At 39.3% G+C, this 25,773-nt stretch overlaps 1 protein-coding gene and 2 long non-coding RNA genes across 7 annotated transcripts in view; 2 read left to right on the top strand and 1 right to left on the bottom strand.

Moving 5' to 3' along the window:
• The window catches only part of LOC139588421 (uncharacterized), a 43,120-nt gene extending 35,488 nt beyond the window's left edge, over positions 1–7,632 (top strand). The window contains exons 4-5 of the long non-coding RNA XR_011678669.1: positions 6,570–6,678; positions 7,367–7,632. This is a non-coding gene — a long non-coding RNA (uncharacterized lncRNA). The remainder of the gene's footprint in view (positions 1–6,569; positions 6,679–7,366) is intronic.
• The window catches only part of SLC13A1 (solute carrier family 13 member 1), a 51,556-nt gene extending 26,799 nt beyond the window's left edge, over positions 1–24,757 (bottom strand). Inside the window, exons 1-4 of one of the 5 annotated variants that reach the window (XM_071423764.1) lie at positions 24,030–24,757; positions 8,738–8,822; positions 4,432–4,553; positions 17–150 (exon numbers count right to left, since the gene is read on the bottom strand). In XM_071423764.1, the coding sequence (XP_071279865.1) occupies positions 17–115 (99 nt within the window). In that variant the 5' untranslated portion in view covers positions 116–150; positions 4,432–4,553; positions 8,738–8,822; positions 24,030–24,757. The remainder of the gene's footprint in view (positions 1–16; positions 151–4,431; positions 4,554–8,737; positions 8,823–24,029) is intronic. The other 4 variants (XM_071423762.1, XM_071423763.1, XM_071423761.1 and 1 more) reach the window with 4 other exon arrangements.
• On the top strand, positions 12,163–22,212 carry LOC139588423 (uncharacterized). Its single transcript, XR_011678671.1, has 2 exons — positions 12,163–12,365; positions 21,670–22,212. It is a non-coding gene; the product is annotated as an uncharacterized lncRNA (long non-coding RNA).
• Positions 24,758–25,773: the final 1,016 nt, after the last annotated feature.

Genomic DNA, 25,773 nt, shown 5'->3' on the forward strand with positions numbered 1-25,773 from the left:
CAAGCAGGTCACTTACTTTGGTTTTGATGATAAGTGGAAGTGGAAGTAAAAGCAGTGGGGTGAGGACAATGAGCAGGAACCTTCGGTAAACCAGGAGGTAGCTAAGAATCTTCATGGTTGATGGCTGTTAGATGAACTTTCCTGAAGAAACTGCCAAAAAACATGTCTGACTTTAAATAGCTGACTCTGATTAATATTTTTCCAAGCTATCACCTTTAGCCATTGCTAAAGCAGGCCAGTAAAGCAAGTTAAAATTAAATCTGGCTCTTTACTGTTTTAGCAAGTTTATTAACAGTAGGTTGATAAGATAAGTGTGCGCCTTAAACCAAGGCTAGATGTCAGCCCTCTCAGGACTTTCTCTCCCTGCTCTTAGTCATAAGAAGTTTATGTAATTACAACAGGTTCTAGACAGCCAGAAAAATAAAACCTTCCGGTGCTCTCCCAGTCACTGCTGACTTCTGTAGGAAGTCAAAACATATAACATACATAAAAATATGCTCAAAACTAGCTGGGGCATTTATGTGAAATCATAAGCAAGATAATTTTATTGAACAGAATTAAAAATTTTTCATTGTCTTCTCCATCTGTGGAGATATTCAAAACTTCATAGGGTAAGATCCTGAACAACTTGACCTGAACTTTGTTCTGCTTTGAGTAAAAGGTTGGACTAGATGACTTGTAGAAGTCCCTTCCAGCCTCAGCCTTTCTGTTGCTTTTATCTGTCTAGAATCTAAAGTATATGAGAAAAACAAGGCCTTTTTTTATGTCTTGCCAGGCAAGGAATAGCTCATTTTCTCTTCTCACGCAGCAAAAGGATAAATTATTTTTTATATACATCATATAAAGTTTTGAGGAAGTCTAAGAGTAGGAGACTTTTTGAGATAAAAGTCAAAAATAAAGAAATCCCTTTGCCTGAATTTTCCTCTTTTTCAATAAAAAGAACATTTGGTACTGTCTTTGTAATACAACAAAATAGCATCACATAAGGAACAGGAAAAGATAGGATAGAACCTTGTACACTATCTGTGGGTGAAGATTAAAAGGGGGAAGAACACATTGTTTTGTGCTGGGAAACTTATATGAAGCAGAAAATCAGAAGGGGAGAGAGATGAAGAGTTGTGCTGCCATCAGAACCATCCAAAGGACAGGTAATAAAGGTAGCTTTTTGCTATCCATATAACCTTTTGATTATAAGAATCCCATCTGTCAAGGTGCAGGCAAAGCAAGGGATTAGATTGTCAGTGTTGAGTACACACTTCTGGCTTCAGGAAGGTAGGACTTTGGTTATGGGAAAGCAGTATCTCATATCTAACTGTCAGAAAGCAGTTGACTGAAAACCCAAAGGTGGGAAACAAACTGGAAAAAGTAAAATGAAATAACAGCCTTGCTACTGGGAATTGGGAAAACATCTTTGACACAACCTAGGGAGATGAGACTGAGACTTCATGGGAAGATGGTGTAAGGGATTAAAGATGTTCAAGCAAAGTGCTAACTTTTGAAAGGGCTGTTCTAAATATATAAAGACAAACTTGTTTAAAGAATTCAGAGACAGAATTAGGAAATCTTCAAATATCCAAAAATCCAAAAAGAATCATGTGAGACCTGGAAAAATCTGTGCTATGAAGGAATAACAAGCATTTAAACTGATACATTCAGAAAGATTGTGATATGAAATATATTTCAGTTGTAGAAGTCACAGAAAATTTCTATTAAAGTACCAGAACTCAAAGGAAATTGCAGGAGAGTAATTTAGTAAGCAAAAGGGAAGACAAACTGTGGACAGTGCTGGAGTATTCAACATTTTCTTTGCTTGAGTCTTTACAAAGGTATATGGAAGTCAAATTAATTTTAATATGAAAACTGGAACACACTGTTGGGACAGTGATGGTGGGAGTAGTGAATATTTAGATTTAATATATGTATTTAAGTCAACAGTTCCAGAGGAAATTCACACACAATTCATGGGTGATAATTCATACAGTAATCTGAGAACTATTTTAGAATATATTTGAATATATTTTGTTATGCCAAATACTTGAAAAATGTTGGAGTATTACAAATTTCTAGAGGACTGATCAGACAGAAATGGAAATAAAAGATGTCACATGAACTCAATTTAGTTTACTTTTTTCCTAGAACAATTCACTTAGTGACCAAAGATGTAAATTATATGGATTTTATTTTACTTCAATGAACTTTTTAGATAAACCAAGAGCAAATCAGAGGTAAGCATAGAAGAAATGCTCTAGGGGAAATTATGCCTGTGTGTACAAATTATTTTTTAAAATTTCTTCTTGAAGAGCAGTTGCAATTGTTATACATTCATACTTTGAAGATATTTCAAATGGCATCCTTAAAAGGTCTATTCTGCTTAGTTTTCTAGTCCATATTTTTGTTAATGTTTTTGAATCATAAACTCATAATCAGCAGGACAAAGACCTTCTAGCTGATACTAAACCATAAAATCTGCTTTTTCAGCATTCTTCGATAATCACTGCTATAGCAAAATGTTGTGTGGAGATAGAAGTCCAGAACAAAGGAGAAAAGACACTTCCAATACTGATTCAAATAAAATACTGCTGACAAAGAGTAGAAATTGTCCTGCTTTGGTCGTTTGACAGGAAATATGTTTTCTGGGATGCTGTGGTCAGGCCAATGGATGCTCAGATTTTAATATTGGCACCTAATGTGGCCATTGGGACATTGGGTCCGCCTCTGAGAGCGCGGGGTTAAAGCAGGGCTCTCCCCTGGGAGGCTCTCTTGGGTTCTGGTCAGGGAAAGGTTCAGAGCTGCCCTGCCCCGCTGTGGGCTGGGCGGGGCAGGGGCAGCCATGGGGCCAGGTGAGGTAGACCCAGGGGCAGCCATGCGGCCGGGTGAGGTAGGCCCAGGGGCAGCCATGGGGCCGGGTGAGGTAGGCCCAGGGGCAGCCATGGGGCCGGGTGAGGTAGGCCCAGGGGCAGCCATGGGGCCGGGTGAGGTAGGCCCAGGGGCAGCCATGCGGCCGGGTGAGGTAGGCCCAGGGGCAGCCATGGGGCCGGGTGAGGTAGGCCCAGGGGCAGCCATGGGGCTGGGTGAGGTAGGCCCAGGGGCAGCTATAGGCCGGGTGAGGTAGGCCCAGGGGCAGCCATGGGGCTGGGTGAGGTAGGCCCAGGGGCAGCCATGGGGCCGGGTGAGGTAGGCCCAGGGGCAGCTATGGGGCCGGGTGAGGTAGGCCCAGGGGCAGCCATGCGGCCGGGTGAGGTAGGCCGGGGCCTGGACAGAAGGGAGGGGAAGGCCCCTGCAGGGTGGAAGGGTGGAGAAGGAGCACTGAGAGGCATCGGGCAGCCACCCCCCCACCAGGAGAGACAGAGAGAGAGCCTGTGCCTGTGCTTGTGCCACCTTGAAATTTAATAGTGGCCGGCTGAGGAGGAGAAGGGGGGGTGCGAGAAGGTGCCCGGCTGGGCAGCTGTGAGAATTCTGGACAGACAGAGCCTCAGATTTTTAACCCTTTTCTTGGATGATGGAAACCTTACAAATGCTAATCGTCCTGGAGCTGAATGAGAAGAGAGATAGAGATGAGATAAGAGGAAATGAGCCACAAAAGAAGTAGAGAATAATCTTGGGTAGGAGGAGGTGATAGAGTGGCCTTTGGCTGGACTTTTCTTGTATAGCCATGGACAGAACCATTTTTCCTGTGACACAGAGACTCCATCTAGGAGGAGGCAATGGCTTGGAGCCAAGAGAGTGCAGTGATGTTATGTGAAAGAGTGCGTGAACAGAGACAACGGGTGAAGAGGGTAGTTGGTGCCCTTGATCTTCAGTAGAGGAGAAGATCTCTGTTCTTGAGACCCCTCAGCCCCAGGGAGTGAAATTTAGAGGGGACAGGTGTCCCAAGAGTGAGAGACTGTGCTCTTTTTTTGGAACTAGACAAAGCACGCTTAAAAAGAAAACCCTAGAAGTAGCTCTGGTCCATGAGCAGTAGTGAGAGCATTGAGCATAGAAGGAAGATGTCACGATGGCAAATGATCTCCAGGCAGTGCCACATGTAATAAGAAACACAAGAAGTCTCAACTGTGTTTCCTAGAGAAGCCTATAGCACAAGAGAGACTCCTCACTCCTTGATTAACTGAGAATTGATTATCTAAAGAGTGGTGATAGACTGAGAGTTAGTGATCTGAAAGATGGATATATTAGAAATTTAGTAGAGAAGAAGAAGAGATGTATTTGTGAAGTTTTCATTTTCCTTGTGTGTTTCCTTTTTTCCCTTTCCCTTGTAGTTTAGTTAATAAGTTGTTTGTTTTTTTTTTTTTATTTCTAAGTAGGAGCCTGCTTTGCTTATTCCTGGTTACATCTCACAGCAGAAACCAAAGAAAGAGTATTCTCATGGGAGCACTGGCATTGTGCAGGTGTCAAACCATAACACCTGCATAATTAACATTGAAATTCTCAAACCTGCCTGCAAGTCCCTGGTCAGCTGTCAGAGATGGTCAGGGGAGAACAAGGTGTTACTCTGAGGAGGTTTCCTTCCAAACTATACTGAGATGTTTCTGGACAGTCAAGCTTCTACAGGTAACCTGAGAATAGATAGACAGATAGATGGTTAGGGAGAGGATGAATGTGCGGTGGAATAATTTTAATGGCAGAGAGCTGGAGACTTTCTGAAAGAATGGAATTTGGGACAAAATTTTCCTTACAAGCAGGAAGAAGGAACAAGGGAGGATATGCAATCCTGCTTAAGAACTTTAAACATACAGCTCTGCATGTGAAGACAAAAGTGGTCTTAATGTGATTTGAGGTGTTACTGAATGATTATGAAAAAAAAAATTCAATTTGAAAAATAAATAAGGATATATTGATAACACTGGGAAAAAAGTTTAAAAGAGGCAGAGTTGCTAAGGATAAAGAATATTTCTACTTGTGCTACCCAGTGTTAGCTGATCTGGGTCAGCATTGATCTCTTAATCCCTAGCCTTCTTGGAAAGTTTAATTTATTTTTGTTATGTCTTGAGTTAACCGTGGACATCCCTTGTGTGTTTTCTCAGTAGTTGAATTTTCTGGTTCATTTTTTTAGACCTCAGAAAAGCCTGTAGGAATGGTCCTTTTATGCTGAAGTTTTGTGTAGATAGCTGTATCTGCAGCTTGGTTGAGGACTGCTGTTTCTCTTTAATACTTGAAGAAGGCCTTGTATGTTCCAAAACACAGTTGTGTGGGACAGCAAAAAAGAAGTGTTTGGGGAAGAGGAAAGAAAAATTCTCATTGTTCCAAAAGCTGATTTTGCAATAAAACAAAATAAGAGATCCAGTTATGGGGAATGAGATGGCAAGAGGAGCATCATCATATCCCAACAGATACAATGAGACAGAAGTCATGTCCCCACTGGTTAGAAGGCAAAAAAAAAAAAACAACTTTCCTAGGCACTATGATTTTCTGTAGAATGCATATTCCAGGACTCGCAGTCCGATTGTGAGTTCTTTCTCTTGAGTGATCCAAGAGAACTGTTCTGACTGAAACCCTGAGCAACAAACTGTTGCACAGATTATGCAATATATAGTTCATGCAGTCCCCATGGGCCACTCCAGGCAGGACCAGGTGAGAGAAATGCTCTCTATGCTGCTGCCAGGAAGCACCACTCCATTGGAGTCTCTGGCACCAGGCACCTGCAGACACCCAAGGTCAGCAGTGCCAGGGCTATAGGGCAGTTTGCTCAAAGACCTGGATACAGCTCATGGGTAATGTGGAAGAATGGGGATATCTGTTTTATGTCCCAAGGACATTAAACCCTGGGGGAAAGTAAAATGTGATTTGATTTCCATATTATAGGAAGTACTTTGTCAAGAATCACCTGAAGCAATGGAGAACAAGCCTTGCAAGAAGACAGGCAAGCTCTGCAATGACCCAATATGAGGCAACAATTTAACACAATCTCTCCTGTCTTGAGCAGCCACCAGAACATAGGAAGGCCAAGTCATGCATCACACAACTCAATGGACATTTTATGGATGTTTTACAGAGGTGACCCATAGACTATGAGAATCAAATCTGTATATATATGTATCACATGACAGGAAAGAGAGTGGTGCTTAGTAAGGTTGTATTGGATAGCGTAAGACTTGAGAGTGGCATCCATTGTATGGACTAAGGGCTAGAGATTGAGCTGGGATGGATGGATTTGGTTCATGGCAGTCCAGCATGGTGCTGCTTTGGACCATGTCATGTTTTGAAAATGCAACTAAAAATGTGGATAACACACCTGGGTTTTGGTTATTGCTGGGAAGTCCTTCGATGGCATCCAGATATTCCCACTCTGCCTCCCAGTGAGTAGGCTGAAGGTGTGCAGGAAGTTAGGAGGGGACACAACAAAGGTAACTGACACCAACTGATTAAGCAGGTTACTTTCTGCCATATAGAAGCAGGTTTAGCAATAAAAACTTAGGGGGGAGGCAGGTATTTTGGGATGAGAGACACTGCTCAGAGCCCAGCTAGGCATTGACCTATTTGCAGGAGGTGGTCAGGGTTTACTTTTGTATTCATTTTTTATTCCATTCTATTATTCCTCTTTATTTTGCTTATTAAATGTTTTTAACCCACAGGTTTTCTCACCTTTGCTCCTCCTATTGTCTCCCCTGTCCTGCTGGAGTCAGAACAGCCGAGTGGTGCTTGGCTGGTGAAGTCAACCCACCACACCTTGTCAATGGCCTTGTGAGTTACAGTACCATTCTTCATCTTAACATGAACTTAAAAACCTTTGGAACATCGCAGACAGTATGGTAATATTACCAGACTAAGAAAAATATTTCAGTTAAGCAATACTTCTGAAAGTTTCAAAGCATACAGAATCTAGTACAATGTGCAGCAAGGCCGGATCCATAGAAATGTGAAAGGGGAAAAGAAAAATCAATATATCCTTGTCAAAGGTTGATCATTCAGGATAGGTTTATAGAATAAGTACTATATTAGAGCAGCCAACCTAGAGGGAAAGTTTTTTTACACCAATAGATGACTAATTATAGTAACAGAAATACCACATATCAAAACAAGAACTGTAAGATGAATAAGGTATTACTCAACAGGAAGCAATATGTGGAAAAACAGGGCAAAGGAATGTGATAAAAGAATCTTCTCAAAGAAATTTGAAGGATTTATGCTTCTACAAAATTATATTAATGATTTTCAAAATTATTGATGACAAAAATTAGAAGCATTACCAAAAATGTTAACATTTTTATATAGAAAAAGTTAAATTCTGAAGTTACTTAGTTCTACTCTGCAAGGGAAAGACAAGAAAGCTCCAGAAATGGCCTGGGTAAGCACTGTTGTAGGATTTACCTCTGATTTTACATTTCCACATCTAAATTGGTCACTATAACCTCTGTCTCACAATCTACAGATAGATGGAAGTACTCCCACCCTGCTCAACTGAAGTACTTTAACCAGGCTGAGGTGAATTACAGAGTGTTTCTCTTCACTGACTTCAAAACCTTATTCAAGGCATCGAAGTTTTAGATGTCTGTGGTAGGACAGACTTGTTTTATTCTCTGCTTGTTTGGGAAAAAATCTTAAGAAGCTCTCTGGAGTCAAGAACAGCTACAAAAGACCTGGAGCACTGAGCAAAGAAACAGTCTTCTTTCCTTTGGTCTTAGAGTTTAAGTAAATTGATATAGCATGTACCCATCATAAAACAAGATTTTATCAGTATTTTCAACATTATTATTGTTGAATAATTAGCTTTCACTCCTTATCAATGAAAAAAATTGGAAACCATCTCTAATTTTATTTGTGTATTAATTTGCCAGTGTCTAGGATCAGAGGGCTTCATTATTGCCAGGGAAAAATTAAATGTCTTTTGTACCCAATACTGATCTCCACCTTTAGAAAGATGCCATTGAGAATAAATTTTCACTAAATAGAAAGCATGAAAATTAAGTCAAAAGCACTAATTCCCCAAGAACTTGCAGGTTCTGCAAAGCTTTTAATAGGCACAGGAAATTTTGCCTGGCTGTTTCCCATTGTTGCTGCTCATTATTTTTCATCAAAAACACAAAAGCTTTTGGAACTGAAAATTCTATTAACATCCCCATACAGCATATAGAGGGAATTAAACACTCCTCTTTCCCTTTTTCTTATTACAGAAGGGAAAGCAGAGCTGCACTGAGTGCAGCTCCACAGTGGTGGAATTGGATGTGTGGTCACTTGTCCCATCCTAAAGTTTTCCAATTTCTAAGTACATATCCAAGATGATAACAGACAACTGCTCCAACAACTCTAAATGCTCTAAAAACTAGGTTAGTAAATCTTTATGGAACTGTAATTGTATTTTAAACTGTGCGTTTTCTTTTTTCAAAGAATCTCCTAAGGAACAGACTCTTCTAAGCTTAGCAGAATGCTATCAGGGACAATGAGCATGTATGGAAAAGGAGGTAAAGAATCAAAACAAAAGTACCTTTTGGGAATTTCAATAGCATAAAATTCTGAATAATATGTGATATTTATCTGCAGATTGAAGATGGAGACTTTGGAGGCTTCTGAAATAATTTGGGTGTTGTATTCCTATAATTTTGGCCTGACATACTAAACAGCAACAGTGAAAGAACACTAAACCCTATTTATTTTCATAATATTCCTTGCATTTCTTTTTGTGCACTACAGAACAGCTGAGAAAGTTCTCTTTGAAAGAGATCATTGACACTTTTTGGAGAAGCAGTTCACAAAAACCAGATTAAATCAATTGTCATCATATTATGAGAGGAGAAACACAAACCTACATTCAGTCTGTATTTCTGAATGGAAAGAATCTGACACATTGAATCCACTTTCACACTCCTTACTGCATAAAAGCAAACAAACTGAAAAGTAACAAAATCCAATTACTCGACACTGAAAATTTTAATGGACAAGAAGTTCAATATTCATTGTAAACATGTTCCTTCTCACTTTGAATTAGAAACCCACTGTACCTAAAGTACTTTAGTGTGGTGATTTTTCAAGATGACCTGTACTTAAAGCCATTTTCTTTGAATCAGTTCAAGTGCTTCAGTTCAAGTGCTTCACTATATATTCTATATATAGAAATCACTATATATTCTTCCACTATATATTCTTCTTTCTATATATAGAAATCACTATATATTCTTCCAAGTTTCTGAAACAAATTACTCTCTTCCAATGATGCTAGATAGCACAGAGGTTCTCCAATATTCTCATTTGTTCTGGGTAGTCCATTACTGTGATACTTCCCACTGGAATCACTGCCCAGTGACACAAAGTGAATTTCCAAGAGATAAACTACATGTAAACTTCCTGTTCATGAAAAAAAGTAAAAGACAAAGAAATAATGGGATTTTAAAACAATGTAGGGCCTATATATGGGTCTCCTATATTTGAAGCACACCTTGAGAGCTTAAAAAGTCTCAGTTATTTGAGATTCATTATACAAACTGTCTCTACATCAATCTGATTCTCTCAAACAGCTCCTTGACAATGCTCCTCTTCACCTCTGGAACAGCTGTGAGCAGTTTAACTTCAGAGCTGAAAGCAATTTATCTTCATCAATGAGATATTGTAGCTACAGCAAACAAGTTCTGCTGAAAGTTTTTCCTAGCTGGAGCATGACGTTAACCAGGTGAGTCAAATTCCACACACTGAGAACCCATCCTGGATACTTGTCAGGCAAGCCTGTAACTCAACTTCCAGAGCATGTTATTTTCTTGGCCAGGACCGCTCTGTAACTACAGTCCTCTTGATGAAGGAGCTGCCCTGCTTCCAGTTTGCCCAATAATTTTCTCCACCCTCATTCCAGAGGCTTCACTGAATGCCTCAGACTCTGTACATGGTGTCCAATGTGCTCCTTTTAAGGACAACAGACACAAGCCTTTTGGAAACTGACACCTCTTATATTCTGGCAAACTTCCCTTGCCAATAACCAGTATGGGCTGGGAAAAACCTGAAGCCTTCATAAGCTTTTCATCTTCCTGCATATTCTGCTCATTGACTGAACAGGCAATAATACCATTCTGTAAGAGACATGTCCTCTGGGCTGCTGTTGTGTGCCCCTGGTACAAAATCAGAACACAAACCTCAAAGTATTTATAGGCCTAATTTATCATTTAACAATTTTTTGCCTCCTTAAAATACAGCTACATGTTTATTCTTGTTGAATGAGGTGTAGTAGGTGCTGTGTGAACCCAAAGTGTAACCTGCAGTGGATCTGCATGGACAAGCAGATCTGCCTTACTAGAAGAGACACTCTCACAGCCTGGGAGAGCTCATGTGCACATTGGAGCAGCTATAAAGGCAGAACTGTTGGTCTTGCACCATGATCTAATTCTCTAACAGCACCTCTTCCCACTGAAATGTGCACATTCCTCATGAAAGCATAGAGATTGTGGTAGAGTTAACACAGATTTGTAAGACTTCATTTCATAAAGTGCTTGTAATATTCCTCAAACTTCCAAAACACTGGCTTGGTAATGAATTTTAAAATATATGTCTGAAAATAGTCCACAATTGTCAGCAGACTATCTGAACTGCAAATAAACTAGGTGTGCTCTGATAAAACACCATCCTATACTTTTGATTTTTATCATTTTGGAGGAGGAATTTTGTTTTAAAATTAGTTGCATGATATAACTCCCAGGTAAGAATTTTAATTTTCATAAGTCAATACATTCAGGGCCAGCTTGGATGAACTTTGAACAACCTGGTCTAGTGAAAGATGTCCCTCCCACAGCAGGAAATAAACTTGATGCTCTTTAAAGGTACTTCCCAACCCAAACTGTTCAATGCTTGCTTTTATACAGAATGCAAAAGTAGGAGGAAAAAATTTTGCCTACAGTGGCACTATAAAAGGTGTCTTTGTTTGCATGGAATTTCCCTTCATGACAGTAAAATCTTTTATGGGGACTTTTATCAAATAAAATGCGAGTCAGTAACACCATAATGATGTCTGTTGAGATGCAACATGAGAAAGAAAAATATTTAAGTCCTTTCCCCAATCATTTGCTAGCTTTTACATTTTTAATTATTCCAGGTGATGACAGATAGTTGGAAGTGCTAGAGTTATGCTTCTCATAATTGATGTTGTCTGTGTGATGATGACATGCTAGTGTCATCAACCATGCTGGCTTTTATCTAAGACGTTTGATTGGTTGTGTTATTGTTGAGGAAAGATGTTTATCAGCCAAAACCATTAACTATTATGCTTGACTTAGAGCAAAGTTCAAATTCATTTCCTTGGATAAATTTATTCTGGTGAAACACAAAATTGAATAAAGGTAGTTTGTCAAAATTATGCAGGAACTTTTAATTGATAGATGTAACTATATGAGATTTTTCAGTGGCATAATTATTCTAAACAGATCATTCCTAGATTTAATCTTACTTTTACTTATTTTTTTTAAATTACTAATGATTTTAACAGTTTGCTTCCTTTCAGTAAAAGACATTTCTATTTCCATTTTATTAATATACTTTGTAAGTTCTCACATTTTTCCCCCAGGTGATATTTTGTTAATCAGGTTTCTGCATAATTTTATTTTATCTTTTGGAGATTTTTAGAATTCTTTATTAGGTCTTCTCCCACCTTGACCCAAAACTTCACATTAAAACTTTGTTCTTCTGAATAATATCGATTTGTCATAAATCTCCCCATGTAAAAAAACCCCACATGAATAAATGCATCTTGTAATGTGTAAATGTTTGACCTCATAGTACTTTTGAGTTCAGGGGAAAATCTTTTCTGTTAGACTTCTTATGTACTCTTTTTTTTTTATAATTTATCAAACTGCTAGATGACCACATCCACATTTTTCTCATTGACAGTAATATATTTAGCCACCTTTCAGTTCTGTTTTCCTTGTTCCTTTCTTAAATTTGCAGTCATTCTTTGTCTCTCTTGGAACTTTCAGTGATAAAATTGTTTCAGTAATTTATTTCTGTGAGGTCCTGAGAATAGTTCATAGCCAAATCAAAGCTGGGCTAATGTCTTATTCAAAACATTATTTCCTAATCTTACACTAATATTTGGACAATAAAGGCACAAATGTATTTATTCAGGGATTCTTTGTGATCTTAACTTTCTCATAAAAAATGTCTATGATGTCTACCAGCAAAACAAACCACACAAGTACTCCCATTGCCCTTTGCTGCTGCAAACAAACTCAAATTGCAATAAAACTGACTTGTGAAGCCTTGGAGTTAACTGTACATATTCCTCTTTTTCCTCATTCTGTCAAGACCTAGCAAACGCTCTCCAAGCTTGGGTTGGCAGAATGTCTCGTACACTGCCAGGACACCCAGCACTTCTGGCAGTGGGTGAAGCTCCTAACATGCCCCAAGCCAGGCAGTACAAGGAAAATGGGCCAGGCTCAAGCTCCTGCTGGGATAAGAAGGTAAGGTATAGTACACATATGACATCTCCAGCCCCATTCAGCATGGCTGAGGAAATTTCCTGTTAACAAAGTAAATTTCAGGCTGAAACTGCAGCAATGAGGGGAGTCTGCAGCCAAATAACCTCCACCAGAGTGGAGTAGAAGTGGTGAAGAAAGTCTCTGCTCTCCTCTTCATGCCTGTAGCCATGTGTACGTGTTTTACTACCTACAGATATTAATCATACAACATTAGGGTAGCTATGTCATTAATAGCATGTCTTAAGAGCAGTTTAAAATTCAGAAGAAGTGCTGGGATGTTTCTCTCTGCATCTGCATTGTCCCACTGCTTACATTGCCCATGCCAAAAGCATCTGCTGTTGTGTTAAAGAAAGCTCAACTCTGAAGAGTAAATTCTGCTTGATAATAATGTGTTTCCATAGATTACTTCTTTTCACAGGAATTCTCTGAGGGAATACTGGAGAGGCAGGAAAAAAATCACCTGAGAAATTATTTTTGAAAACGTCAGCAGATGAAAACTGACCATGTGCAAATTTTCTCATATCCACAGAATTAATCTGCATGAATTAGTATGCATCCTCCTTAATTTGGATAAGGAGGTTTCATTGAGTTGGGGAGCAATCCCCTTAATGTCTCATGATTTAGGCGACATGAGACTTATATGCCACATTGCAATTGGTTTTTTCCTTACAAAAAGTTGATTTCTTCTGGAATGCAAGATCAGCCTCCTAAGAAGAGAGCATTTTTGTATCTGTCATTTAACAAACAGTAAAGGAAAACATGTATTTCAAGGAAAACATATTTCAGTGAATAAAGACTAAAATTCAGATGTGAAATCACATTAAAAAATCCCACTTTGATTTCCATATGTGTTTATTAAAGTAATACAGAAGAGAAAAATATTAATCAGTAATTTCTTAACCATTAATACTTTATTTTAAAATAGATCAAGCTCAGAGATCAGGTCCAGAGTTGCACAGAACCATATTTTAGGGCTCTTCTAATTTGTTTCATTTGAATTTGATTCAGTATTAAATTCTAACAGCATGAAAGATCAGGGAGCACTAATCATGAGGTTTGACTTGCACTATCCCCTTCTCCTTTATTCTGACATAATTACCTTTTTCAGGTTCAAAGAAAGCTCTAAATTAATATTTTATGGCCCTGCCATTTTTGTGGAAAGAATCAGATTTCTTAATTGAACTTAGGGGGATATATTAAAAAAATGCATAAAGATGCTATTACTTTACTATTAGATGTAATTCTGAGCCTCCTACATATCCCTGGAGCAGCCTGGTTCCAAGCCAGCCAGCTCAGCCACGTGAGGCTGAGCCCCAGCCTCCAGGGTTAATGGGCTCATGCAAGTTTACATCAGTGGTGGGCAAGGCCTCTTCAACAAGGGCTTTCAAGGGAAATTTAGGAGATGGATTTGCAACATGTCAGCTATTAGCCTCATGTGGCAGATATGAAGCAGGAATAAATGACCATAGATTATTTCATATCAGTGAGAGCAATGCATAGAAATGTGTTCAGATGGCCACGCTACATTCCCAGCAGCTGCTCCCAAAGCCAATATCAGCTGAACAATTTAATTTTGGAAACACCTCATGCCTTTGAAATAAGTGTTCCCTCTCTTAATTTTCTAACATGCAAGAGGTTTTTTTTTTGCTTTTAATCGAGTTTTGATCTGAAACTAGATTAAACTATCTAGTTTGTATATTAACAGCTCCTGTGGCCTGGAAACACATAGCCTTTGCCAGCCCTACTGACCCACTTGCCTGAAGGCTCTGCTTACATCTGGGAAGTCCCATCTCCAGATCCACTGGGTGTAAATCAAGAAGAAGGAGGCAAGAGCATACTTTATGCTCTTTAAAAATCCTGAAACATCTTTTTTGTCTTACAAACTAACAGTATTTTTTTTAAATTATATGAAAGGCTTCATTAGCTGTATATTTCCAAGTCCCAGAAAAACATTAAGGACAAGGAGGAGAGAGATACAGCTGCACAAATATGTAAAGTATGGCAATCTGGAATTTCCTACTGGAATTAGTTATTGAGAGACATCAATCACTGTCCCCTCTAACCTAGCTTCAGGTCACTACCTCTACTCTTAATCTTTACAAAGATTAACAATCAGCCAATTTAAATATATATAGCTCTGTAAAAGATTTACAAGTTCAAATGGTAGGAATGAGTTTCAGATATCCTGGCAAACTTCCTATCTTAAGGGATCTTCCAAATCAATTTCCAGTATATGTTCTCTTCCCCACCACCCCTCTTCCCCAAAATAAAATTAAATTCATCCAACAATAGTGGAACAGTACCTAAAAATACCACAAAAATTTTTTTATCTTATTCTGACTTTTTCAGAACAGGGTCACTTTTTTCTAAAACATATCCTGCATGATTATAACTTTACTTATGAAGAAGACAGAAGAATATAGGTAAGGGTAAGAGACGATTTTGTGTACTGCTGGGTAGCGGGGCACAGCAACACTGCGCTCCCAAGGGCTGGATTCTTAACAGAGCAAACAACAGCAGTAGCTCAAATTAGTTTCTCAGCCAACTCTTGGATACACTTTAAACAAATTGCCTGCATTTCAACAAAATTTTCCTTTCCTCTACTTTCCTGATGTGTGACACAATAACTTTCATGTCAAAAAAACAACCATAACACTCTTGGTCAACTTCCCTTATGCTATGAAAACTGTTTTCTACTGGATTTAGCAGTTTCAGATCTCTGTAGAACACAATTTTTTATCAATACAAAGGAAATACTTATTGAAAACAACTTACATTCCCAGTTATGGTACCCAGGGCCAAATTGATACAGAACCAACTGTTTGGGCTTTCTCTGTTTTAACCCTTGATGAGGGCAATACAACTCCCTTTTTCTGTCTCCAGTAACAAGACAGGCAGAACTCAATGCTGGCTCATCCCAATCAGCTTTTCCTAAGGGACAGCCTCACCAGGCTCGGTTCTTTTCCCTGAGACGAGGCAGCTGCTGGCTAACAGCAATCATTGGCAAGCAGGCACATTCCTCCTGCCTGCCCAGAGGTGCCAGGGGAGCAGAGGCCAGCTCTGCAGCCCTGCCAGAGCAGGGCTGATAGCCTGACCTTCAAAACCAGTCTCTTCTGGCTCCTGAGGTCAAGACAGTTTGGAATAGAGATTTCTGCTGTGTTAACCGCCCCATCAAGGGGCTCCCATTTCACTTTGGGTCCTTGTGCACTAGCTATGTGCAGATAGTAAGTGCTGTGAACCCACTGCAGCCAAGCATGCAGAGTGGCCATGATGTCTTTTAAAAGATAAATATGTTGTGTGGCTATGCAGATAAACACCACTTTCCCCAGGTACTCTGAACAATGACATTGGGAGGTTAATGGGAGTTTCTGTCAGATTCTAAAAACTCTCCTGGCTACTCAAGCAGCCTGCAAATTCCTCTCTCACAAGGTTCAATGCCTCCACATTCCTTTGCAGAGTGTCACAGTGATCTAACAACAGGAAACCTGCTGTTGCTGGTTGCAGAGCAACCAAGGAGACAAATAACCTGTATTATAACAATTTGGTCTTCAACCAGGCTCAAGTTAGTATTGGTGGGGCAGAATAGCTGATCACAGCTGGGTGATGAGACTGCCAGCTTCCCACAGTGTTCGAGTGGCCTCTGTAATCCACTTTCTTATAGGTCTACTCAAATGCAACTGAGGGCTTTAAAAACCAACCAACCAAACAAACAATGCTCTAAAATAAATAGGCTTTATCAGAATATAAAGTGAATCAGCTAACATTTTAAATAGAAAATAATCAACGATTTGATATGCTAGGAAAATTAAATAAATAAATATTACCTTTTTTACACAGACCACTCCATCTCCAAATCAGTCCTTTATTCTGATGCTGGTTTAGCTAGTTTTGTGGCTTCCTGACCAGAGCACATTCTGCACAGCCCTCTGACGTGGACAGTTTTCCCTCTGTCCCTGTCAGGGCTGGCCAGCTGCTCTGTGCTCCTTGCAGCAGTTCCCATCTCTGAGCTAAAGGTTCCCATCTCTGTGCCCTGATCTTTTGCTACCCCTCCCTGACAGTTCTTGAACCTGCCCAGTCCCTCAGCACTCTCCCTCAAGAGGAAGTTCCCTCGTCTTGCCTTCTTTCCAGATGGCTGAGCCAATTCAGTTTCTATTTAAGTGAGCAGCACGAGTACATCTGTAGCAACAAATCAAGTGTTAAAACTGCCTGGCTCAAAATTTCTCAGTTGTGTAGACCAACTGGCTTTTTGGTGGGCAGCCCTAGGGGTAAGATTAGTTAGGCCCTGCTGCTCAGCCTTGGAGGCAAAGGGAACTGTGTTCCCCTCAGCCTTATTAAAAGCCATTAACTCTGTCAATATCTTCCTTACCTGTCTTGTCTCTTGACAGACCACACAGCAAATTCAGCAAACTCAGACACTTGCACAAAAAGACATGGCAGTGTCACCAGGGCTGTGCTGTTACTGTGGGTAACTGTGCTGCCACATTTGGGTCTCCTCAGCAGTCTGCTTTGCACCCTGGCTGCCTTCTCCAAGACACAGGTGACTCCTGTCAGCCCTGTTCCCTGAAAACAGACTGCAAAAGAGCTGCTGGTGTCCCCTGAATCTGGGTGGCATCATCAAACTTTGAGAGAGGCACATGCACACTTGTGCAGAAAGTCAGAGGTATTGTGGAAAGGGCCATTGCAATTAAGGCCCATCTCTTATTTAAATAAAACCAAAACACCAAAACAACCCAATTAAAAGTCACAATCAGAATAGACTAAGCTGCAAAACAACATTCTTGTTAAGTCCATGCCCACTGTTATCGATACTGTGGGCAATGGGACTATAAATATAATAATTAGTGAGGAAACTCCTTACCTAATTGCATTAGTCAATTTAACATTGACTAATCTCTATAGCTGAACATATTTGGTTTACAGCTAGTGACTGGTGTGGTGCAAACTGTGGCTATGTCAAATTCCAGCAGTGGGGTGAGTTATAGCTGGTTATAACCCAAAACACACATTACACTCTTCTTCTGAGTTTTAGAAGTCTGTATACAAGATTCCTTAATTTCCTACTAATTCACTTAATTCTAACTAACTATGCATTTACATTCACTTAATTCTAACTAACGATGCATTTACATTATTTTTGGCAGGGTTTCTTTTTGCAGTGGTTCTCCATGGTTTGCTGTAGTATGATTTGACAAAAGTTACTCACATAAAACAGGCTACTAATACATTGCAGTAAACTGTATTTTACAGAAAGCACATGCAGCATTTGTAACGTGTGTGCCAAATTCAAACTTAAAACAAAGCAACAAGAGCACTATTTTTATTACATAAAAATAGTTTCTCATAAATTCTGCTGTTGCAATGTCAGTAGAATTCTAAAGGCATTAAACTTTCAAACCTCTATAAGTATAGGACATCACTCAGGGGGGATTTGCTAGGATTATTTAGGGGCTGCACAGTGCATTGTTGGAACATAAAAGGAAAGATTTTTTTGATAAAAATTCTCAGTGATCCTCACTAGTATATATTTTTGTGTGTCTTATCACACCCCAAAGGAAAGAAAGAAGAAGGAATTTTTTTTTTTAAGGGGTGGGCAGGGGAAGTACTTTATGTTCTTTACATCTATTTTGCTAAAGATTCTGAATTATTCCTACTATATTGTTAAAGCTCATATTAGCCACTGTTTACCACAAGCTCACTAGAATATCTACGAAAACCAAGGAAAAAAGATGACATAAATACAATCAAAGGAAATCCATTTAGAATGTGAATGACTATTCATGGTATTCATCCAGCTGTAATTATTACATATTTTCAGCTTTCCTGTCTCTGGACAGTGGAACTGAGCCTTTTTTGCAGTACCAGAAGCAACTTTTTCTCAGGAAGAATTAAGTATTCCAGTGTTTCCTTTTTCATCTCATTTTCAGTATGCCATGTCATTTCTCTCTCTCTGCTCTCTTTCTTTTCTCTGCTCCTCAGTGGACTTGCTGGCGGGCTAAACTACAGAAAAGTTCTGGCAGACTAAGCTACAAAAAAATTTAATTAAAAATGGTTCCTTTCCCTGCTGAACAGTACAGAATCCTCACAATTCATTTAACCACAGTGAGAATTTTGTCACATTCAGGCAAAGAGTATTACTTCAGGAGAAATTGAAAGGTTTTCAACACCGCCTTTTCAAAGGACTCTGCTTTCACCAACATGTTGAAAATATCCAGGCTTCACAAAAGTTGAATGCTTTGTCATTTGTCTCTAATCTAGCTACAAAAATGCTAATAACTGTCATTTATTCTTCAGATAATGAACTATAACAATATTGTGGTCCTGAGATTCTAATGTTGACCAGGCTTGAGGGACTACTTGTTTAAAGGGTGAAGGAGAAGGATTAACTTCTTCTGCATGAAGAGCAAGGGATTAAATATGTGTGACCTTTTCCACTTTGAACATTCAAAAAACATATTTTGAATACAGGACTATTTACAGAGATTCTCCTGATTTTTTTTCAGTTCATATACCATATAAAAGTTAGAATTTTTCATCTCAGCAAATTGTATAAAGGAAAAATATGTATTAGGCATCTAAGGATCTGATTTTCTTACAGCCAAGAAAAACCCCAGTGTAAGAATTGAAGAAAATGAAATGTTTTGAATGCGTGGAATTATGAAAATTGTTCCTAACACGAAAACTAATGAGATACTAGAGCAGATATTCAGGGAAGTTCATGGGAGTGCTATGTGGAACAAAGGTCTGAGGACAGACTAAGAGGTGATAAGACTCCTTACAAGTTGACACCTGGAGCTTTTGCTGTGCCTCTGTGTGTGTAGGTGCAGCAATGGCAAAGCAGAGATGTTGTTTCTCTCTCTGAACAACAACAAGGGGTGTGGGTGGAAGCTTCACCTGAACAGGAGGAAGAACTTTACTCTGCAGCGACTGAGCACTGGAACAGGTTGTGCAGAAAGGCTGTGGAGTCTCCCTCCTGGAGATATTCAAGAATATGCTTGAGCAGGGAGGTTGGACCAGATACCCACTGGGGTCCCTTCCAAGCTGAGCCATTCTGTGACTCTGTGAGATCTATAGATGCAGAGATGGATAGGTGCATAGCTAGCTAGAATATTTCCTGTTGTTTGCTGAGCCGGTGGCTTCCATAGCAGCCTTTGGTTTGCCAAAAATTTCTGTTACATTGCCTACAGATTTAACTGAAAGAATATAATTGAGGAAGCAGTTTTCAAGGAGACCTTGCTTTCAGTCCAAAATCAAGGATTTTATGCAGCTACCTTATGGCTAAGTAGTTCTTAATAGGACTAAAACAGTATTGTGGGGTTTCTGCTCTAAAACTGGATTCCTTTTTAGCTCTCAAAATTACCTGCATTAAAAAAATGCCACATCATCTGAAAGCATGAACAGGAGATTATGAATTTGGTACTTTATGTTCTTACCATCTTGATGCAATCATTAGACAAAATAGGATGCAATGATAAGAGGATAAAATTTCAGTATTTGCCCATAATTTGAATATCAAGACACTTGTCCTTTCCAGATGCTTTTTAGGAATACTGGACTCAGACACTCATGAGCAAAAGCAAAAAGAACTATAATTTTGTGAAGATCTATCAAGGCTTGTTCTGTTTCTCAGAACCAGTTAAAAAAACCTGGGGGAGAGGACAACAAAAAGACTGCATCCACCATGTTTCCTCACTTCCAACTACTTTCATATTCTTTCATATTCAATCACAAACATGGATGTAACTTGCTACAGATTCCTTTGACTTCTTGACTTCTTCATATAAAAATTCCAGTACCATTGAACTAGGCCATAATTTCCAAATGTTGCTCCCCCTTAAATACAATTATCATTGCAAGGCACTTGGCAGATTGTGTGGGCAGAGGAGGGAAGGGGGCACCACACTGTGCTGGCAGATCCCCAGTCATTACAAAAACAAGGGATGCCTGACAACTGAAAGAAATCAATGCCAATTTGCTCATAAATGGTTAGCAGAATAGCCATTACTTCACTGATTAAATCATCTGCTAACTAACAGGTAAAATTCAAAAATTAATGGAAACTTCATATTGCTGCTATGTAAAATTATCTCCATTCTCTTTTCAAGCTGCTGTGTGTTCTGATGAAGACGTGCTTTGTCTCTCAGAGCCTGTTGCCATGGAAGTGACTGAAGTACTGCTAGTTAAGCAATAGCCTCTATTTTCAAAACAAATAAGCAGCTTCCTTCTGCAGAGGGTTGTAAGTGGGCCTTGTGCTACTCTCAGGTGTGCATTGCACTCATTATCAAAGGCTTTTAAGCACAGAGGTCATCTCTAAGCAAGCAGGTCACCTAACAGGAAGGACCAGCTAGAAGGTGTTGCCTTGTGTGGGCAGAAGGGACCTCAAGTTTCACTCCTGACAGTATTTCCAATTCAGATCAGGTTAACCCTCACTTCTGCTGCTTACTGCCTAAGAAGGTTCATTGCAAACATTGAGAAGTGGAGAAACAATGTAAGTTTCAACTCAGGCCAAGCTTAAAGCCAGAAGTCCAGATGAATGGCATAGTCCCATGAACAAAAATTATGAAGCAAAAGCAGGTGCAGTATTCAAATGCCAAACTATTTTTGCCTCTGTGATGGGAGAGTGATAATACTTTGTCTGTTTGGAAAAGGCAGGGAAGGACCACCATGCTGCACAGGAGGAAGAGGTAAATCTGTATAATCTTCACATTAATCCCTCAGGTTTTGGGGGAGAACTGCTAATTTATGGTCCTGGGCAAACCACATGGCTTACACAACCAGGTTATCTCAGATATTGGCTGTAGCTTATTCATGCTTATATGTGGCAATATACAGTAGCATGCCAGAAAAAAGAGACTGTATTCTGACAAAAAGGTTCAGTTTTAATGTATACATGAACTGATTTCCATTAATATGTCAAGAATTGGAGACCCTTTCTGTATCAGAAGCTTGTATTAGTATCTGGTATGAAATGACTACCACCACTGCACCACGAGTAGAGTGAAGATACAAAGTTCCTTATAAAATTGTTTAACATTGGCCTTAGTGTTTAAGGGGAAAGATCATCCTCCTCCCAAATACAGTAAAACAATAATGTATAGTGACAATAATGAAATTCTTTCACTTAGAACACAAATGGCAGGCATTATCGCCCCTGTTGCAAGTGCCCTTCAGGGTGCAAAGTGCTAGAGCACAGATTCTATTGCAGTTAAACTGTGCTGACTCTTTGAGGCAGGAGGCCCTATATATTACACTGTTAGAGCTATAATTCTGATCACTATGTAACTTCCAGATGCAACATTAAGAGCTTGTGGAGTGAGAGTCCCATTGCAGAGCACCTGAATGCAGCCCTGGATTTGCAGAAGAGACATGCACTCCGGATTAGGCAATGGGCAGATTTACTTCGTGAGTAACATGCAACCTTTCTGAACCTTTGAAGTGAAACCACCAGCTATCCAGATGAAAACAGTGACTCTGCTGAAGGAGGCCCTCACCTTTCTGATAAAGCTGGTAAAAGTAACTAGATCAAGTGTTAACCAAGAGTTTCATAACAAACAGAAGATAGTAATTCATTAGGCAAATATCTATATCTTTCTTAATTCTTAGACATTAGTTTTATAGAGAGTTTCAGATATAACAATTCAGTAAAGTCATCATTAACCTTTAGCTCATTTAGCCATTGGCAGAAGTATGCTTAGCCCAATAAACCCTTTCTGCCCCCTTGAACTTCATAATTGCTATAAAAGCAATTATAGAAGAAATGGGTTCAAATTATGTCAAAACATGAGTGGACTATAAATTCCCTGATCTATCCAGTAAATAATTTTTTGTACTATTTAAGGGAAAAAGAAAAAAAAAAAAACAAAAAAGAACCAAACCAAAACCCAGATGGAAACGCCACCATACTAATTTATCTCCATTTAGGTATGTATTAATCACTGTTAGGCCACAGAAATTGGTAGCAGTAAGCCATTAAGGTGTAAATTCTGATGTCAAAACGAATGAGTACACTGGCAAAAACTCCTGTGAAAATCTAAATCAATAAAAACTGATGGAACCAGTCCACTCTTGCAGTATAAGTACATATCCAAGAAAGCTCTACAAGCAAAAGCAGACAGTCTATTTTGGTATTGTAATATTAATTAGTTGTAAAAAGATAGACGAAACCTCAGATTTTTCTACTCAGAAGTCAGCTTTCTGTTTCAAGCACTCTGGGGTCTAATTCTGATGTTTCATGCAGGCGGTAAGATAAATGTGCACAGTACCCTCCTTACACTCCCTTTCAGCTACCTCAGAATTTCTGGAGGGCAGCCAAAGCAGTGACTTCTGCCTTAGTTTGCAGACAGCTCCAAAGAGTGGCTCTGGGAGAGAAAGGTGAAGATTTGAACAACGTTCCAAGACAGCCCAGCATCACACAGGTGTGCATACTTCTACTGAAACTGGCTGGGTCCATTGTTTTCAGTCTTGCTTTTCCAGGCAAGGACTCAGGAAACCACCCAGAAGGGCAAGGATTCTCACTGTGAAGGAAGAGATCTCTTCTGCACTTCCCCTTCCACATTTGTTTTTCTTCTTTTTCACTAAAGAGAAGAGTTGAGACTTGTTGGGGGCCTGGGCCATCCCTGATCAGTTGCAGTCTGAAGATACAGAATGAGAGAAGCTGTCCACAGCTAGATCTAAATGCTCTCTAACTATCTTCTGCCATAGATAGCCTTTAGGGGTCTCCACAGCAGGACACAAAACAGAGCACTCCAGACCTTACCCTGACACAGTTATTAGCTGAAGTGTGTTGAGCCATGTGGAAACAGAAAACACATTCCCTGAACTGGAGCTGGTCCTGCCTCTCAGGCTGTCAGTAATGTTGGTCCTGCCAAGGCACTTGGCTATTTCCATTCTTTATATTTCCCCTTTTGTCAACTATAGTAAAGATCTTTCCTCAGTATTGCTACACATCAGTGTTTGCAGCTATCTGCTTTGCTCCTCTGCCAGGATTTTATTACTCAGCAGCAGGAATGGCAGACCCAGACAAGAACCTGTATCTCTGCTACTCTGGTGTACAATCTGACACATTACACCATTGGTGCAACAAGAGAGCACAGCAGTGTGGTCTTATCAGGCAGCTGAGGCACAGATACACATGAATGAAAGGCAGGGTAGGTAGGGACAGCAATATCTTAAATCATGCCAGTAACACTTCAGTGAAAGATATCTGTTAAATAACTAAATTGATCACTCTGCTCTCCATATGTATTCATATTTACCCAAAGTAAATAGGATACACAAAATTATAATTCAAACATTACATCAGAAAGTCCTTAACTTATCCACCTTCCTATATTACTTTTATGAAAGCATTTGTTAGGTTCTTTTTTACATTACAAACATTATTTTTGCAGTTTTCATTAACGAAAGTTAGTTGCAAATGATGTCATGCTGACTATACACCATTCATTTGTTCATTAGGTTACTTTTACACAACTAGCTAAAGAAATACTAAGGAAGACTAAAAATGGGTTTCTCAGTCTTCCACTGGACATTTACATTTCTCTCTGCAAAGCAGAAAGCATACATCAGTAAACAATCTTCTATTATGGCAATAATGAATGACATAAAAGACAGTCTAAAATGAAGCCCAACTATAATTCAAGAACATACCAGCTCCAGGGGTTATACAGAAATCCAGACAATTTGGAGCAGGGAACCTGTGTTTCCACAGGAGGTATACAAAAAGTTGTGGCGGAGAGAAGGAAGGCACTTCATTTGTGGGACATCAATAGCAGCTGATTTGCTCTTGGGCTCAGTCACTGCTGTAAGTCTCCTTTCCACCTACACAAGCAAGAAGATTAAGACAGACACTGGCCTGCATTCTGGCAAGGAGAGACGACTTGTTTAAAGAACCACCCCTTGGTAAGATCTCTTTTTTTCCCTTGCCCCACCTCCCTGTACTTCAAACATTTTTAAGCCTTTAGAAATCTGAGTTCTGAAGAAACTGGTTTTTTCTCCTTTATTTTTAATAGGTAATCAACTAGCCTGAGAACAGAACCTTTATTAGCAAACTGAAGATCAGGGGTTTTTACTGAAGGTATTAGACACCATGCGATTTTTTGGCGTTTGTGCAGACTGAAGGCATTGCTTTAGTGTTGCTTTGGTTTCTTACTTCCCAACCTATTTTAATTGGCAATAAGTTAATGTTCCATAAATCTTTTCAGCCCGTAGTGGTAACAGCTAAATGGTATCACTGTCTTTATCTTGCCCCTCAAGATTCTCCATCTTATTTTCTTCCTTTGTCCTGTTGAGGAGGAGGAAGGAGAGAGTAGCCAAGTGGGCATCTAGCAGCCAAGCAAAGTCAACCCATCAGAGAATGCAAGATTAAAACACAGCCTTCAGGAAAAGGACTCCCCTGCCCCCCTTGTGTGCTTTGTCTCTTCCTCTTGTTCAGTGTAACAATAAGATTGTCACTACCTGCCCTGAAAATCATCACCACCACTGCTATGTTTTTTGCCAGCAGTGACCAGAATCCAACATTCAGACTTCTTGTGTCTCTGATTACCTTAGGAATTAGCTTATCAAGGTCATTCCTTGTTTTCAGCCTCTATAGCTTCTCCTGTTTGACCTCAGTTTATGTTGAAATAATTACAGAACTCTTTAATGCCTGGGCACTGCCTAATAATTCAGCTGATTTAGATTTGTGTATGATTTATTAGTCACACAGAAAGAAAGGTGCAGCTAATTACTTCATTGAGTTTTCCCTGCAGATGGAATGACCTGTCTTCCTTTATTGTCTCCATGAAAATACTATTCTTGGACTATTTCTATTATAATTCTGTGTCATTTTAAGTCACTGATGGGTTTCTGTAGGATTTGTGGAATGAGTAGTTTCACAGGCAGAGAAACCAACAGACCAGGACACAAATCAGGAGGTTCAGATTCTAGCTCCATCTCAGCTATCCCTTTCAACAAATGATTATTGCTGCATTTTGTGATGAACACCTTATTTCTTCAGGACTTCTGTGTTTAGTTTTGGGGTTTCTCTGGATTAACTCTTGATTCTTCACAGTTAAATTGATTTATTTTTTTTTTTAGTTTTTCCATAGTTTTATAAAGTTCCTGATTTTTTTCCATAAAATTTAATTTATATATATGTAACTGAAAAAAAAATCATTTACTTTTCTAACTCATACTCTTATCCATCATCTCCTTCATCTTTATTGTATATTTTTAAAATTGGTAGAGAAATGAGCTAGCACACAGAGAAGTCAGTACTTCTGATAAATTCGTGAAGTCTGGTAGAAGTCCTAAAGGCTCACACTTTTCCAGACAGAGCTAATATTCTGTCTGGAACAACTCCCAAAACAGGCATGTTTTAACAAGTACATTTATGATTAAGCTGAATTGTGAA

Source organism: Agelaius tricolor, unplaced genomic scaffold (genome assembly GCF_023055355.1).
Source record: "Agelaius tricolor isolate 1412-34295 unplaced genomic scaffold, bAgeTri1.0.p SCAF_3, whole genome shotgun sequence".
Taxonomy (NCBI): domain Eukaryota; kingdom Metazoa; phylum Chordata; class Aves; order Passeriformes; family Icteridae; genus Agelaius; species Agelaius tricolor.